The sequence below is a fragment of the Fukomys damarensis genome, unplaced genomic scaffold (assembly GCF_012274545.1).
Source record: "Fukomys damarensis isolate Sample0158 unplaced genomic scaffold, DMR_v1.0_HiC HiC_scaffold_23, whole genome shotgun sequence".
Taxonomy (NCBI): domain Eukaryota; kingdom Metazoa; phylum Chordata; class Mammalia; order Rodentia; family Bathyergidae; genus Fukomys; species Fukomys damarensis.
The window spans coordinates 59,887,853-59,904,713 of NW_022900935.1; the positions used below are offsets into that span (position 1 = coordinate 59,887,853).

The 16,861-nt window shown below is 57.4% G+C and overlaps 2 protein-coding genes across 2 annotated transcripts in view; one reads left to right on the forward strand and one right to left on the reverse strand.

The window, feature by feature from the left end:
• Cdk3 (cyclin dependent kinase 3) overlaps window positions 1-3,596 on the forward strand; it is a 7,615-nt gene extending 4,019 nt beyond the window's left edge. Inside the window, 6 exon segments of the mRNA XM_010618431.3 lie at window positions 50-220; window positions 305-324; window positions 326-404; window positions 929-1,087; window positions 1,090-1,134; window positions 2,732-3,596. Of these exon segments, the coding sequence (XP_010616733.1) occupies window positions 50-220; window positions 305-324; window positions 326-404; window positions 929-1,087; window positions 1,090-1,134; window positions 2,732-2,866 (609 nt within the window). The 3' untranslated portion in view covers window positions 2,867-3,596.
• Window positions 3,597-3,695: 99 nt separating this feature from the next.
• Evpl (envoplakin) overlaps window positions 3,696-16,861 on the reverse strand; it is an 18,026-nt gene continuing 4,860 nt past the window's right edge. Inside the window, exons 8-21 of the mRNA XM_010618718.3 lie at window positions 16,696-16,849; window positions 15,169-15,294; window positions 14,626-14,772; window positions 14,261-14,415; window positions 13,998-14,095; window positions 13,579-13,751; window positions 12,048-12,226; window positions 11,832-11,970; window positions 11,536-11,729; window positions 10,452-10,602; window positions 8,710-8,793; window positions 8,482-8,592; window positions 8,285-8,377; window positions 3,696-7,294 (exon numbers count right to left, since the gene is read on the reverse strand). Coding sequence (XP_010617020.1) covers window positions 3,866-7,294; window positions 8,285-8,377; window positions 8,482-8,592; window positions 8,710-8,793; window positions 10,452-10,602; window positions 11,536-11,729; window positions 11,832-11,970; window positions 12,048-12,226; window positions 13,579-13,751; window positions 13,998-14,095; window positions 14,261-14,415; window positions 14,626-14,772; window positions 15,169-15,294; window positions 16,696-16,849 — 5,233 coding nt within the window. The 3' untranslated portion in view covers window positions 3,696-3,865. The remainder of the gene's footprint in view (window positions 7,295-8,284; window positions 8,378-8,481; window positions 8,593-8,709; window positions 8,794-10,451; window positions 10,603-11,535; window positions 11,730-11,831; window positions 11,971-12,047; window positions 12,227-13,578; window positions 13,752-13,997; window positions 14,096-14,260; window positions 14,416-14,625; window positions 14,773-15,168; window positions 15,295-16,695; window positions 16,850-16,861) is intronic.

The following is a 16,861-nucleotide window of genomic DNA, read 5'->3' on the forward strand; positions in this document are numbered from 1 at the left end:
CTGCCAGCCGTGGCTCTCAGCTGGCTCCCTCACCCGCTCATTTCTGCAGAGCTACCTCTTCCAGCTACTGCAGGGGGTGAACTTCTGCCATTCTCATCGGGTCATCCACCGATACCTGAAGCCCCAGAATCTGCTCATCGATGAGTTTGGAGCCATCAAGCTGGCTGACTTTGCACTGGCTTGGGCCTTTGCTGTGCCCTTGCGCACCTACACCCACGAGGTGTGCTGCGGGCAAGGGGCGAGGAGGACCAGCCCTGTGCACTCTGCCACCCTGAAGGATGCGGTTTCTTTCTTGTCCCCACAGGTGGTGACGCTGTGGTATCATGCCCGAGATCCTCTTGGGTACCAAATTTTATTCAACAGCTGTGGATGTCTGGAGCATTGGTTGCATCTTCGCAGAGATGGTAGACAGAGGGACAGGCGTGGCCCAGGGTGGCCATCGGCAGGGTCTTACTGAGGTGGTGGAGGAGGTCACTAATGGCTCTTTTTTTTTTTTGGTACCGGGGATAGAACTCAGGCCCTTTCGCTTGCGAGACAGGCAGCGGAATCACTGAGCCAAATCCCTGGCCCACTAATGGTTCTGTGAGAGGTGGGATGAAGGGCATCTGGGACTGGGGAAGCAGCCTTATCCCAGAAAAGGCAGTTCTGTACCCTCATCATCAGCACTTGGAAGGCTGAGACAGGAGGGTCACAAGTTTGAGCCCAACCTGGACAACTTGGCAACATAGTCAAACCCTGTCTCAAAATAAAAAGATACAAATAGGGATTGGGATGTAGCTCGGTGCAAAGGCCCTGGGTTCCTCAGTACCAGAAAGAAAAAGAAATGTAGAATTCTTAGCATAGTCCCGAGAGAGATTTCTTATCTCGAAGGTCCCCCTCTGGTTCTGGCCACTCATTCTGCAAGCCAAAATCTCTTTCCCTGTTCCAGGTAACTTGCAAAGCCCTGTTTCCAGGGGACTCTGAAATTGACCAGCTCTTTCGTATCTTTCAAACCCTGGGGACTCCCAGTGAAGACACCTGGCCAGGAGTCACTCAGCTGCCTGACTGTAAAGGCACCTTCCCCAAGTGGACTAGAAAAGGGCTGGAGGGGAGATCGTGCCCAATCTGGACCTGGAGGGCAAAGACCTGCTCATGGTAAGGCCTCCTGGCTCCAGTGGCCACTCCGCCTGGTGTCCCCTTTGTCAGCAGCCTTTTATGTAACCCTCTCTGACACGTGCTGTCTCCTGCCTGTCCCTTGTACACACCTGGCTTGTCTTTGTGTATGGATTGTTTCATCTAGAAACTTCTCATGTGATGAGTCCAGTGTTCATTTTCCCTTTGAAAACAATCACCTGGTTAGCTTTTTTTTTTTTTTTTTTTTTTTTTTTTTTTTTTTTTTTTTTTTTTTTTTTTTTTTTTTTTTTTTTTTTATTTTTTTTTTTCAGTACTGAGGATGAACCCAGGGCCTCTTCACTGAGCTCATCCTTACCACTTTTTTAAAAAATTCTAATTTGAGACTGAGTGGCCCAGGCTGGACTTGAACTTGTGATCCTCCTGCCTCAGCCTCCCTGAATGCTGGAATTACAGGAGTATGCCACTGTGCCTGGCTTGGTTAGCTTTGTTTTATGCCATGACATTTACCCTTTTTATGGTGGGAGGGGTTCAAACCCAGGGCCTCGAACTGCATGTCACCTTCTGCCCTGTTCTTTTTGGTTTTGTTTCTTTTCCCTCTGCCCCTCCCTCTTTCTCCTCCTCCTCCTCGAGGCAGGGGCTCACTGTGTACCTAGGCCAGTCTCAGAACTTGCTATGCAGTCCAGGCTGACTCTCGATCCCCCGCCTTTCCCCTGCTGGGATTACAGGTGTGCGTCACACGCCCAGCTCCACTTGTATTTGTGATCACTTTCCCCGTGGACTTTATCGTCCCATCTCAGCTGAAGCTTTCCTTCCTGTCGCCTTCACTACGTCTTCACTTGGTCTTCAGACAGGGCTGCTCAGAACAGATTGTCCCTGGTGCCTCTCCTCACCCTTTCCATGACACTGTCTGACCCTTAGACCGGCCATGGCGAGGCTGCCCGGCAGGCCTCAGGCAGAGCCTTCCCTGCTTGTCTGTGAAGCCTCAGAGCCCCATATGTCTTTATGCTGCTGTCAGGACAGGAGCAGGGCAGGATTTCTGTCTCCAGGCTGTGCGTCCAGCTCCCCAGAGCCTGTGGAGACAGCATGGGCTTCCAGCCAAGGCTCTTAACCCTGCAGCCTGGCCACTCCCAGGCGGTGGGCCCTTCCAGAGGGTTTTTGAGGGCAGAGAGCAGGGCTGGGCCTCTTTCTCTCCCTCCCTGGTCTTTGGATTCCTATTTTCAAGCATGCATCTTGGACAGGTTTGGGGCCTGCTTACAGACACGAGAGACAGGCTGGGGCTGGAACCCTCAGCAAAAAAGGGAACTGACTAGGTTACAGCAGCCTGAAGGAGACCCGGGTGACTCATAGGGCTGGACTACAATAAACCCTTTTGTCCCCAGATTCCGAGAGCTTCATGGAAGTCTGGGTTTGAGAGCAGCTCTTCTTGGGGGCTTAAGACCTCCCCACCCTGGCGGCACCCAGACCCAACCTCTTTCCTCCTCTTTCCTCCTCTTTCCTCCTCTTTCCTCCTCTTTCCTCCTCTTTCCTCCTCTTTCCTCCTCTTTCCTCCTCTTTCCTCCTCTTTCCTCCTCTTTCCTCCTCTTTCCTCCTCTTCCTCCTCCTCCTCCTCCCTCCTCAGCAGCTTCTGCAGTACAACCCCAGCCAGCAGATCTCAGCCAAGGCTGCCCTTGCCCATCCCTACTTCTCATCTATGGAGCCCTGCCCGGCCCCCTGCCGGGTGTGCTGCAGCATTTTTGCCGCTGAGAATGTTTGAGATCCTCTCTCAGCTGCCTCCCCACAGCTGCCCAAGAGAGAACAAATCTGGGAAGAAAGCAGAGCTCTAAGGAATCTGACATTATCCGTGGGAGGGCTGAGTTTGAGTCGCTCCTGCTAGCAGGTTACTGAGTTCCTGTGTTGCTGGTTGATTTTGATGGTGCCACTTCCACGTGGCACAGGTACCCCACGTAGGAGGGGTATTAGAGTCCTAGGCCCCTGGCACTGGAACAAGAGGTGCCAAGCTGGGAGGGCTGCAGGTGCGTGCAGCCAGCAACCCCTTCACCTGTGCAGGCAGGCCCCAGGGAGGGATGCCCGTGCTGGTCTCTTTTGATGTAAAATGTTTGCAAGAAGCGTTGAATTCAGTTCAGAATTCCACACTAAACCGGCGAGGGGGAACAGAGGAGACAGTTTACTGACCCAGGAGAGGTCGGGGCAACCTCAGCTGTTCTAAGTCTTTGTCCCTTCATCCAAGATGTGTTTATGTTGATTGGCTTCTTGATGCGTGGGAAATAAAAATGACAGGCTTCTGAGTTTTCTGTCCTTGCTCTGTTCATGATCTCATGGGGACACCTGGGCTGGCTGACAGCATTTGGAGATAGTCCTGGCCAGCACTGAGAGGGCAGGGCAACTGAGAAGGGGTGGGCAGGGAGGCTGGGCTCTGCCCCAGTCCACTTTCCAAGGGATCCCAGCGCTCCAACAGCACCCCGTCCCCAGGCTGTCGAGTGGGGAGGGGACAAACCCGACAGGGCTGCCCCCTGCTCAAAGCCCGGGCTCACTGACCGTGTGTTTCCCACATAGGAAGGAGACGCACCCCTGGGAGAAGACATTTATTGGAAGCACAGGGTGGGAGCAGGGAAACGGAGCTGCTGACCCGCTGGTCTGGGGTGGCCTGGGCACAGAGGTGAGAGGCGGAGCCCAACCCCATACACGTTTAAGTAAGTGACAGAGAAAAGACTGCTCAGAGCAAGGCTGCTCTGGGGAGGAGCTGCTCGCCCCGTCAGCGCACACAGGAGCGCGGCAGGGTGGGGGAGGCCACGCGGAAGCAGTGGTACCCCTCCAGGGTGGCCGGAAGGAGCAGCAGGCCGCTCAGGGGGTCTTTACGGCAGCGCCCCATGGCCTCCTTGTAGCTCAGCCGCTCCTTGGAGATGGGGTCTGTCAGATCCTTCTCGTAGCCAGACTCGTCCTGCAGGAGCTGGGCCAGCTCTTCGCTGATCATCCCCAAGAGCACGGCCTGGGGGACGGGGATACGGCCCGTCCTCTTGGGGTCGATGAGCCCCCCGGTCAGGTGCTGCACCTGCAGGTGCGGAAGGATGCTCTCCTGGGGCATCCAGCCCTTCTGGACAGCCTCGCCCACCGACAGCCTCTTCTTGGTCACTGGGTCCTCGATGCCGGTGAAGGCCTTTTGGGCGTTGAGCAGCCGCTGCATGGAGGTGTTCTCGATGAGCCCCCGCTCCAGGGCCTTGTGCACGGAACAGCGCTCGCGGCTGAGGAGGTCCACGATGCCCCCTGTGGCCGCCTGCGCCTCCAGCAGCTTCTGCCCCGTAATGGGGTCCAGCAGGTTCTTGGCCATGGCTGTTTTGACGCTGCACTTGTTGTCTGTGGTTTGGTCGTAGACCCCGGCAATGGGGAAGCTGTCATCTGCGAGCCCAAAAGAGAAGCCTGGGGAGAAGAAACTGGTGCCCTGGGAGGCCGGGGACTTGGAGATGATGGAGCCAATGGAGAGAGAGGAGCAGGGCTTGGTCTCACCTGCTACGAGCAGGGCAAACTCGGAGATGGGGAGGCGCCCATCCTTGTACAGGTGGTACTCCTCCTTGGAGATGCGGCGGCCGCGCAGGGCGGCCTCGATGGAGTACTGCTTCCCGCTCTTGCGGTCCAAGAGCACCGACTCCTCCCCGCAGGGCCCCGAGGTGGTGACTTCCTCCCAGTCGCACTCCAGCTCCTGCAGCTGGAGGTACTGGCCTCGGTCGATGATGCCCCTCTTATAGGCCTCATAAGGGGACAGGTCGTTCCCGGTCTCAGGCTCCAAGATGCAGATCTTGGTGGAGAGGTTGGTCTCCCGGGTCTGGGTTTCCTGGCTGAGCTCCTCCCGGCTCGCCTTGGCCTGCAGGTCCCGGAGGGTCCTCTCCTTCTGGTAGATCTGGTCCTTCTCTCGGAGGATGGAGGCCTCCAGCTGTGAGAGCACCTGATCCCGCTGGGCCCCCTTCTGCCACTCGTTGTCTGTCTTCTGGCTGAGCAACTTTGCCTCCTGCAGCCGCACCACCTTCTGCTGCCTCTGCCGCTCCAGCTCCTGCAGCTCCTGCTGCAGCTGCCCGCACTCCTGGCCAGCCTGGTCCCGGGCCTTCTGCAGCTCGGCCTCCTCCCGGGACCAGGTCCTCTTCAGCGCCTCGGCCCGGTCAATCCTCTCCCGCAGGCTCCACACCTCGTCCTGCCGGGCCTGGCGGGCCTCGCGCTCCCTGCTGAGCATCTCCCACGCCTGGGCCCGCTTGCTCTCCAGCACCTGGTCCTTCTCCACCCTGATCACTTCCTTGTAGATGGTCTTCTCCTGCGATTTGGTTTTCTGGAGGACGTCGATCTGGACCTGCAGGCTTTTGCACTCGCGGTGCAGCTCCATCACCCGCGTCTTCTCCTGTTCCAGGTCCCGGCGCAGGGCTTCGGTGGACCTCTCCAGATCCGGGTCCTTCTCCAGCTTGACCACTTCCTCCATGATGATCTTCTCCTGCACTGTGGGAGGCCGCTTCTCCAGCTCCTGGATCCTCAGGGTCAGCTGTCGCAGCTCCTTCTCGGCGGCCAGCTTCTTGCTGCGGTCCTCCCGGAAGCTGAGCAGGCCCTCCTTCTCCTCCACACTGGCGTGCAGCTGCTGCACCTCCCGCTCCAGCTGCCGCCGCCGTCCCACCTCCTCGTCCAGGCTGCAGCTCAGCCGGCCGTGCTCCTCGTGCAGCTTTGGGTCCTTCTGGGTGACCACCACCTCCTGCACCACCACCTTCTCCTCGGGCTTCCTCCTCTCCAGCAGCAGGTACTTGTTCTGCAGCTCATAAACCACAGCCTCTGCCGCCCGCCTCTTCTGGGCTGCTTCCCGCACCTCCTGGCGGAGCCGCTCGGCCTCCTTCTCCAGCACTGGGTCCCTCTCGTGGCGCACCACCTCCTTGTTCACCATCTTGGTCTCCACCTTGGCCCGCTCCCGCCTCCACTCATCCCGCTCCCCCTGCAGCCGGATGAGCTGCTCCTGGCAGCGCCCACTGCTGTTGACCAGCTCGTTGAGCTGAGCCTTCAGGCGGTCGATCTCTCGCAGCAGCTCTGGGTTCTTCTCATGCCTCACCACCTCCTGGGTCACTTCCTTGTACTCCACGGTGGGCTTCTGGGCCCGCAGGAGCTCCAGGTCGGGCAGCAGTCTCTCCACCTCCTTCTCCACGCCGCTCCTCTTGCTGGCCATCTCCTGCAGCACGGCCTGGAGCCTGATGATCTCCTGTTCTGTCTCCGGGCTCACCTGGAAGATCTCATTGACCCGCTCCTGGAGCTGCACCTTGGGCTTCTGCTTCTCCACCATGCTGTACTTGCCCTGCAGCTCCCTCAGCTCCCTGGCCAGCGCTGCATTCTTGGTCTTCTCTTCCTCAAGGAGGCTTTTGAGCCTAGAGGACTCTTTGAGAAGGCTTGGGTCCTGCTCCACCTTCCTCACCTCCTTCACGATGACCTTGGGCTCCACTGAGCTGATCACCCGCTCTAGGTCTTTGATGCGAGCCTGTAGCTTGGCCACGGCCTCCTCCGTGCCCTTTCTCCTTGCAGCATCCTCCTTGATCTGCAGCCTCAGGGCCTGGGCCGCCTTGACCATCTCCGGGTCCTTCTCCACCTTGACCACCTCTTTGACCATGACCGTCTCCTTCACATTCACCTCCTTCTGCTCAAGGGCCAGCAGCTCCTTCTTCAGCTCCTCCACCTGGGCCGAGACGACAGTGTTCTCCCCCTGCAGCTGCTGGATCTTGCCCCTTAGCTGGGCTGCCTGGCTGTCCAAGCCTGGGTCCCTCTCGATCTGCGTAACCTCCTTGGTCAGCAGGTGGGGCTGTATGGTCTTCCTCTTGTTCTCCAGCTGGACGACCTTCTGGGCCGCTGCCTCTAGGTTGGCCTGCAGCCGGGCCCTCCTCTTGCCCTCCTCCTCCAACTGGGATGTCACCCTGGACACACTGCCCTCCAGCTGGGGGTCCCGGTAGAACTCCACCACCTCCTTCTCCTCCAGCCTCTCCACGGGCCGCTGGGTCCTCAGCTGCAGCAGCTGGTGCCTCTGCTCCTCCAGCTGGCGCTGCACCTGGGCCACACGCTTCCTTTCCTCCTCCAGCTGGGACTTCAAGGACTCTGACTCCCTTCTGACTTGGGCTGGGCCCTCAGACCCCTGCTTGGCAACACGAGTCACCTGGATGTCCTCGCTGAGCTCCTTCTGCAAAGTCAAAAGAAGGGAAAGTAGAGGGGTTAAGGGAAGAAATATAGCCTCATTTTTCTTTTCTTTCTTTTTGTGTACTGGGGAGTGAATCCAAGGCCTTCACACTGAGTTATATCTCCAGGATTTATTTATTTTTCCAGTACCAGAGATCAAACTCTGGACCTTGCATTTGCCAGGCAGGTGTGGTGCCACTGAGCTACATCCTCAGGCCCTTTTATTTAATTTCTTAAATTTAGGTTTTGAGAGACAGAGTCTCACTATGTAGCCCAGACCAGCCTTGAACTCATGGTCATCCTCCTGCCTCAGCCACCCAGATGATGGGGTTATAGGTGTACACCACCACACCACGCTAGGAGCCCCATTTTTCTGTACGACATCCTGAGATCACAGGCCACTCCCTGCTTCCTGAGGCTTCCTAGGAGGTCCTGAGAGGTGGAGCTGAAAAACCTAAGCTCCCTGGATGCAGGATTTCAAGGAAACCCAAGGCATGAGCTGGGATGCAGGACAGATTCGGGTCAAATTTGCACAAGTCCATGCATACAGTACTAGCTCTATTTTCCAAACTTTTCCTTCTCTTTCCCATTAGGCACCCAGAAGTGGGGCCACCCTCTCTAGGAGATATTGGAGTACGGCAGAGGGAGCTGGCGAATCACCAGGAGCCATGGAGAGCACCTGGCTTCTGCTCTACCAGGCTGGAGACCAGTGGCCAGTTACCACTTGGCTACAGACAGTAGGGGTTTTCTCTGCTGTCTGGATTAGGGGTCCTGTCCCCACTAGAGCACTGCCCAGTGGTTAAGCTGTGAGCACCCAGAAAGACATCTCCAGGGCCTGATGGGGTAGGTACCAGCCTGTAAGAGCTGCTGGGGAGTGGAATGTGGCCGAGCCTTCCCCGGGCCTGAGGTCTGCAGAGGGGGAGGAAGGGCGGAGGGCCGAGTGCACGTTTGGCCAGCCTGGCTATTGGGGGAATGGTGGCCATTATTTCTGTACCTTCTCCAGCATCTTTCTGGCAAATTCCAGCTGGTGCAGCTGCTGTTGCTGGGCAGCTGTGACTGCGGTATAGGTTTTGGCAAGGTTCTGCTCCTGGAGAGGATGAAGGGAAGGAGAACGAAGGCAGAGTCAGCTCCTGGCGGAGAGGCTGCAGAGCTGGTGCTGAGGCACACGGAGCCCTGCTGCTCTCGTCTCACCTGGGCCTGGATGCTCTCCTGCAGGGGGGCCACTCGAGGCCTCTTGGGGGCTGACACTGCCAGGGTGGGTTCCAGGGAGCAGCGGTAGGTGTCTGCCTGGAGCTCATAGTCCTGAGCAGGGGCAAGGAGCAAGGCTGGAAGTCAGTGGAGGAGCTGGGAATGGGAAACAAGGACCAAAAGAGGAAGGGAGGCTGGTGGCTAGAGAGGAGGTGGAGGGCAAGTGTCTACCTGGAGAGCCGCCTGCAAGTCCCCGGAGAGGCGGGACACTGTGGCTCTGTCTCGCTCCCGTCCCTGAATCTCCCGAATCAGCCTCTGTTGGGCAGGAAGTAAGAGTCAGGGCGCTGGGGAGGCCCTCCTCAGCCTGCCTTTTCTGCTTCTACCCCAGCCTGTGGCAGCAGCCAGTGCAGGAGGGTAAAGGGACAGGAAGAGCTGGGGCAGGAAGTCCCACCTTTCCCTGACACCTGACACCATTCTGTCTGCCCTTCCTCCTTCCCCTCCTTGGCAGAGTCCCTTTCTCCTGCTCTGTGTCCCTCAGAGCTCAGGCCAGGCTCAGTGGCTCATGCGGCATCGGCCCTGAACAGCAGAGCCTGGCAGGGCTTGTAGGCCACAGATCTGCTGGGCCACCCTGACCTGCTTCTGCAGTGTGGGGTGGCAAAGGGGAAGTGCCCCCAGGTAACGCTGATGCTGGGGTCCAGGGACTACACTTGGAAAACCACTGCTCTGCCAAAAGTTTTCTTAACCCTGGCTGCCTTTTCACTTGGAAATTAAAAAAAAAAAAAAAAAAAAAAAAAAAAAACCCAAGGATTCCAACGTTACTGTTCTAGGGAGGGGTCCTAGTTCCTCTCTTACCTGGGCTTCGGCCCTGGCCCCCCAAGGGCTCTCCCTGTCTGCATTCCCATTCCTTCTCAACCATTCTTCACGCAGAGTCATAGCCAACTTTTACTTTTTCTGCACTGGGGATTGAACCCAAGGACTTCATATGGGGTTACATTCCCAACCCTTCAAAAAAAAAATTTTTTTTTGAGACAGCGTCTCTAAATTGCTAAGTGTCCCAGGTTGAACTCAAAGTTGTGATCCTCAGCCAGGCATGGTGTGCACGCCTAATCCTAGCACTCAGGAGACTGAGGCAGGAGGATCGCTGTGAGTTTGAGACCAGCCTGGGCTACATAGTGAATTCCAGGTCAGTCTCAACTACAGTGAGACCCCGTCTCAAAAAACCAACAACAACAAACCAAAAACTATTGTGATCCTCCTGCCTCAGCCTCCCAGAGTGCTGGGATTACAAATGTGTACCACCCCACCCCACCCCTAGCTCATAGCCAACTTTTAAACGCTAGACTCAAGGTGCCCCCAGGGCTTCCCAGTGCTGCAGAGTAGAATCCAGCCTCCTTCCTGTGCGCCTGACAGATCCTGGATGGCACATTCCTCACCTGGCCACTCTCACCCCAGAGCCCCACTTTTCCCCTGACTGCGGTACCCTCTGAGTGGGACGTTTCTCTCTCTCCACCTTGTTTCTCACGGCTCTGTTCAGGGCTGGCTTCCTTTCACACTGGTTGGTCTGTCCCCACATGTGTCCACCAGAGGGCGCCCACAGCACCGGCTTGGCCCAAAGCGTTTATCAGCTTTCAGGCCGGGGATAAATCATCCCCCACCACCACAACCCCCGTTTCCTCGTGGTTTATTTCTTGGTACAGAGCAGGGGCTTGACAAGGATGAGAACTAGGATGAAGCAGTGGCTGGAACTCCTTGAATCTCACTGCCCACCTGGGTCCAGGCAGCGGTGGGCTAAGTGGAGCACTGCAGGTGGAGTTAAGAAGGGGCAAGTTTCTGGTTTTGGCTTGAGGCCCCATAGAGCGCTTTTGATCTATGCCACTAGGGGGCACACGTGCACAGCCTGCGCTGTCTGTGGGCAGGAGGAGCTGGCTGGGGGCCCCAGGTCTGGGCAGGTCGCTGGAGCCCTGGTTCCTCACCTTCTGTGCTTGTAGCTTGTAGTCGATCTGGCTGAGCCCATCGCTGGGCCGCACCTGGTTGTGGGGCAAGTGCTCCAGCCAGGAGCTCAGGTCGTCCTTGCAGTTCTTAAACTGCTGGTAGGTGAGGCCAGCATCCTGCACAGTCTTCTCTCTGAGGAGGACCAGGCCAGAGCAAAGGTGAAGGCTGCCCTCTGGGGACAGGTGGGGTACACAGAGAAGCCAGGTGGCTGCTCCTCCCTGGGACAGGTCAGGAGGCCTGAGCGACCTGCAGGTCCCCCACTCTGCTGGGGCTGGGGACTCAGATGGAATAGACAGCCAGGCGTGTGGTATGGTGCACACCTGTAATCACAGCACTCTGGGATGCTGAGGCAGGAGGGTGCCAAGTACAAGCCCAGCCTGGGCAATTTAACCTTTTTTTTTTTCTGGTACTGGGGATCAAACTCAGGTTCTTGTGCTTGTGAAGCAGGTGCCAGAACTACTAAGCTAAATCCCCAGCCCCAATTTAAGCATTAAAAAAAAATAGGCCTGGGGATGTACCTTGGTGCAAAGGCCTTGAGTGCATCAATTCCCTGTATTGGGGGTGGGGCATCAGCAGACAGCCTGGTACCACTCAGGGAGATACTATTATTATTACCCCATTTTATTGTTTTATTATTCTGTGACACTGGGTATTGAACCTGAGGCTTTCTCCCTAAACTACATCCCCAGGCCTTTTTTCTTTTATTTTGAGATACGTAAGATCTTGTTAAATTGCCAGGTTAGGCTTGGACTTTCGATATTCCTGCCTCAGCCTCCCAGAGTGCTAGGACTGCAGGAGTGCAGAACTTGACCAGTTTATTCTCCTATTTTATTTTTTATTTTTTGGTACCGGGAATCGAACTCAGGTCCTTGTGCTTGTGAGGCAGGTGGCAGAACCGCTGAGCTAAATCCCCTGCCCTTCTCCCATTTTACAGGTGAAGAAACAGTTTCTAGGAGGTGAAGTCTCCAGCCAGCATCACACAGCTGTTCACACACACAGCTGGGCCCCGCCTGAGCCCTTGTATCTTGGGCACCTGCCGCACGCCCTGAGGGCCTAGCCACTCACCGCAGGTCCAGCTGGTCCCCCACGGCGTGGTAGCGGTCGGTGAGGGCCCGTACCTGGCGCTGCTGGCGCGGCAGGTCTTGGCAAAACTCCCGGAAGTGGTTCTGCAGAGCACCGCACAAATGCTCCGTGGCCTTCAGTTGGCGGTGCAGCCCCAGCACACAGGCCTGCTGCTTTAACAGCTCCCTCCGCTGGTGCTGCAGGTGGGGAATACACAGCGCCATGCACCCTCAAACTGCCCCGGGATGCCTGGCCGGGCTGTGCTCCCTCCCACCAGGAAGTGGCCCGCCAGCCCCTACCTGCAGCTCACCGACCCTGTCCTGCAGTGCCCCGGGGCCATCGGAGATGGGTGCCTCTTGTGCCAAGGTGGACTCGAAGCCCCGGATGACCTTGTCCGCTTCCTGGATCTGCTGCTCCAAGCCCAGGGCAGCCTTGGCTCTGCCCCAGCAGAGACAAAGGTCAGACACTTCCTCAGCTGCACCCTGCTGCCACCCAGGCGCCCCAGGAGCACTCACTTCTCCCCATAGAGGCTGCACAGAATCTGGGCATCGCTGTGCTTGTTCTTAACATTGTTGAGGACCAAGGGCAGCTGCAGGGCAGCCGGGCCCACAGGCTGTGTGGACAGAAACACCTCACACTCCTGCTGGGCCGCCGTCTTCTCAGCTCCCAGACTCTTCAGGCGCTGGGCCGTGCCCTGGGGAGGAATGGGGGTCAGGGATGTCAGGGCCTGCCTAACCCTGTGCCCAGGAGATGGGGTGTGCGGCATCCCCGTGCAGCGGACCGAGGGCAGGCCGGCCTCTGCCGCGCATCTCTTCATCTGCGCAATGACAGAGGAGAGGATGGACTGAGGCCCTGTGCTGCGTCAGGGCTGGCGCACAGTTGCCTATTGTCATCTTCACAAAACCTTCAGCCCTGCTGACCCGGGGCCAGACAGCCCGAGCCCTGGCTCTGTCCACTTAGAATCGCTGCTTTCATTCTCCCATTTGCCCCCTAAGATGTGGGTTAGGATGGACATGGTTCCCCAGCCCCAAACCATTCATATGCCAGGTGTGGCGACTTCAAAACCCAAGGACTAACTGGGTGCGGTGGTGCATGCCTGTAATCCCAGCACTCTGGGAGGCTGAGGCAGGAGGATTGCATGTTTGAACCCAGCCTCGGAAACTTGGTGATTTAGTGAGACCCTGTCTCAAAATAAAAAATTTAAAAAGGGACGTGGATGCAGCTAAGTGCAAGGGGCTAGGGTTCAATCCCTGGTACCACAAACTAAACCCAAGGACCTATCTGGGTATGACAGCCAGCCAGAATGGGGACCACAATGCCCAGGGTGGCCAGTGAACCCTTTGCCATCCTGCATCCTGCTCGTGAGACAGCCCCACTTCCTCAGTGAATGCCAGGGATGCTCTTCACCCCAGAGAGGCCTCCTGGGCGCCCTCTGCAGCACAGCACCTCCCTGCCTTGGGCCTGCCCTTCCTGCTCCGCCCCCGGCCCTGCCTGAACTGCTGACTGCAAAAGCCTGAACTATTTGATAGAAGAAAAATAACAGGCTGCACAACAGTGAGAGCAACATGGCTCAAAAAGTTTTAAAGCCAAACACAAACGGTAAAAGCTACCTGAACAGAACCGATTGGGAAGGGTAACCAGGCACGGCCCCCGAGTCGGGGGAGGACGGTTGCCACACGTGGTACCCTCGGGGGGTCGAGAACAGTCTTAGTGGACATTTACACATGCTGCCACCTCTCCAGGAAGCCAGGAGGGAAGGGATGGTCCCCAGGACGTTCCAGGCTCTGGCCCCTGTGAGAACCCTCCCCGGAGTTTCTACCCTTGCGCCTCCTGACACCCCGATGCCGACTGTCCAGCCTGTTCCAGGAAGGAGGAAATTGAGGCCTAGAGAGGTTAAGAACGCGCCTGAGGTGATGGCTGTGGGGCCAGCCTGCAGGTCCCTTGGCTGAGTCCACTCCCCTCCTTGGCCTGAGGTCCCAGTGGCTGGTCTGCCTCTGCGTCTCCCCCTAAACTATCTGCACCCCCAGGGTAAGGCTGCTCCCCCACCTCATGGCTGTGGATGCGGCCCTCCAGGTCATCCAATGGCGCCTTGCGGTTCAGCGGGGTCCGGACCCAGGCCAGGACCTGCCTCTCTATCTGCCCCAGGTCCCCATCCAGCTGGGTCATCCGGGTCAGCAGCTTCTGGGCCTGTGGGTCGGCAGGGGCTGAGCCAGCTGGAGCTGAGGCAGAAGAGCTGGTGAGGGCATAGGCCTGCGATGGGCCCTCCCAGGTACCCACAATGGGGGGCTGGGTAGGGCCTAACCCAGGGAGCCACGGCCCCAAGGACTTGCCGCAGGAGATGGAGTCCCCCGAGCAGTCACCCTTTAGCCAAGGTCACCCCCTGGGTCGCTTATCAGTCCCCAGAAGTGGTGTAGGAAACTAGGTCCTCCTTCCCAACAAGCCCACTTCCCGGTGAGCCCAGGTACCCTGCTGTTCAGGCCACAAGGGCTCCAGGCGACTGGCCTTCAGGCGGCTCTGCACGGTGGCTACTTTCTGCTTCAGGACCTGCAGCTCTGTGGCCAGCCTGGAATGAGACCAGAGGACGTCCCTCCTCGCTCTTTCTGCAACTGCTGTGCCAGGGGACACACATTTGGGCCCTAGGGGTCTCTAGGCAGCGCTCTCGGGTGCCACAGAGCCTGGTCTGGGTCACAGCCTGCCTCCCGCCCCACATATCCCACGGGAGACCCACCTGGAGGCCTGGGCCACAGCTTCAGGGTCCGGCGCAGGGATGCAGAAGCAGGCGGCTGGGGCAGTCTTGGTCTCCCCGCCAGGGCCCTGCACAACCCAGGTGTGTGGGTCAGTGTTGTCCTTCAGCATAAAACGCTCTCCCCGCAGCAGCTGCACCTGGTGGACGATGAGGAGGGGCTAACACAGGCTCAGGTGGAGCTGGAGAGGTGATGAGGACGGGTCAGGAGGGCACAGCAGGGGGAACGGGCACAGGAGGGGGTGGGGTAGGCACAGGGACAGATCAGGTGTGGGTCTGGGCTGCAGAGAGGGATGAGGGCTGGGGGCTGGGGCCGAGGCTGGGTGGGACAGGGCAGGCAGAGCTTGTACTTCTCCCGAGTCCCAGTCGCAGATGCTGTCCACATGCAGGGACTGCTGCAGCCGGCTCCTGCGCTGAGGCAGAGGAGCCACCTTCTGGCTCTGCCGCTGCAGGTCCCCAATGGTTCTCTCAGCCACTGCCAGCTGCTTTTCCTCTGCCTGCGGGGCCCAGGCAGTGGGGGTCAGGCCAGGCCGCACCGAAGGCCACCTGTCCCATACCTGCTTCCCGAGACAGCCAGGCCCTGGCCTTCATCGAGGCGGGGTTCTGAGCCAGCAAATGGAAGGAGTCCCTCCCTGGGCGCCCAGCTCAGCAGACCTGTGGTTGGGTGGGGGTGAGAGCTACCTTGCACCATCCACCCTCCAGGGTGGAGACCGGAGGGGCCAAAGAGCTCCCCCAGGCTGCCCTTGCCATGCTACCCAGGAGGAGACGGGTCCACAGAGAATAGCTGGCCGGGAACTGGGAAGACTTCTTTCTCCCATGCCAGGGTTTGGGGCCGGACTAGGGACCTAATTCCCAGAAGCAGGGTTGCAGATGGCCTGCTGGGGCTATCTCACCTCTAGCTGTCGCAGCAGCTCTGTGGCAGGGAAGACAGGGCCCCCACAAACAGGGCTGTACTTGGTGTCCAAGTTGGAACTGAGCTTCGCCAGAGTCTGGCTGACTGTGTCGGCCTCTTCCTGGAACTGAGGTCATTTGTGGTCAAAGGCAGGGCCAGGGGCATCTCGCTGCCCACTGAGCCTGCAGACCAGCTCGACACAGCCAAGAGCTTAAATGCAAACTGAGCTAAGTCCAAACCAGGCTAAACCTCAGCCAGCTAAACAAAATTCAGCTCATCTGCCTGGGCAGTGGGACCTTTTGAAATGGCACAGTCTGTAAACGCATATTTTTGGTTCACTGCACTTGATTTTTAAGTGTCACACAACGCTTGGATCTATCTGTCCTGCACAGCGAGGGCCCCTCTGCCTGCCTCCCTCCGGCCTCTGAGACAGGGGGAGGTGAGACAGTGCTGTACTTGTCCCAGCCTCAGAGAAGAAGCCTGGGGCAGTGTGCTTGAAGAAGCAGATATGGGCCAGATAGTTGCACAGCTGTAATCCCAGCTCTTCTGGAGGCTGAGGCAGGAAGCTGGCAAGTTCAAGGCCAGCTTGGGTAACTTAGTGAGACATTGTCTCAAAATATAAACAGGGATGAGACGTAGCTCAGTGGTAGAGCACTTGCTTAGCATATGCAAGGCCCTGGGTTCAATCCCAGTACAGAAGCAAGCAAGGAAGGAAATGTGTGGTCGGGTAATAATGCCCTGTAATTACTCCCAGTGTGTGATGATGGTATTGTGTTTACATAGGACAGTGCTGTCCAACCAAAATAAAACTTGGTGTTTGTCAAAAGTGTATGAAACCCTTGGTGGAAATTACAATTATAAAAGGAATCCAAGTTGTTTATTGTATCAATATTTCTCAGCCCTCTTTCATTAGTGTCCCTTTAAACAGACATTTTTGCTATTTTCCCCCCTTAATTCTCCCACCATTCCCAAGAATTTTTTTCTTCTCCAGGTACTGGGGATTGAACCAAGGACTTTTGCTTTTGTTTTTTTGTTTTGAAACAGGTCTCACTATGCAGCCCAGGTTAGCCTTGAACTCAAGGCAGTCCTCTTGCCTCGGCCTCCTAGGACTGGGATTACAGGTGTGTGCCACTATGCCCAGCCTGAATTCAGGACTTTCACCCTGAGCTGCATCCCCAATCTTTTTTTTTTTTTTTTTTTTTTTTTTTTTTTTTTGTCTCTGGATTTGCTTATTCTGGGGGCACTTCATATAAATGGACTTACGCAATATGTGACTTTCTGGATTAGCCTCTTTCCCTTTGGCATAATGTTGTCAAGTTTGATCCATGTTGTAGCATAAATCAACCAGCCTGGGCTTGAATTTGCCATCCTCCTGCCTCAGCCTCCCAGAGGATTGGGATTACCGGTGTGCACCTCCATGGCCAGCTCAGCTCTTTTTAGAGGCCTAAGAAGGTAGGTGTCCTGTGCACCCTCCAGGCACCTGGGGGCCCCACCCCACCAGCCCTTGGCGCCCTGGCCGCAGGCTCACCCGGCGGTAGTCTTCCACGCGCTGCAGCTGGCTCTCCTGGCAGATGCACAGGTTCAGGAAGTTCTGCCACTCCATCTTCAGGGCCTCCTGGTGCACCTGCGGAACGCAGTACCGAGCGCTCACACGACGCCCCGCCCACCAGCCTTCGGACTGGCTGGCTCGGGCG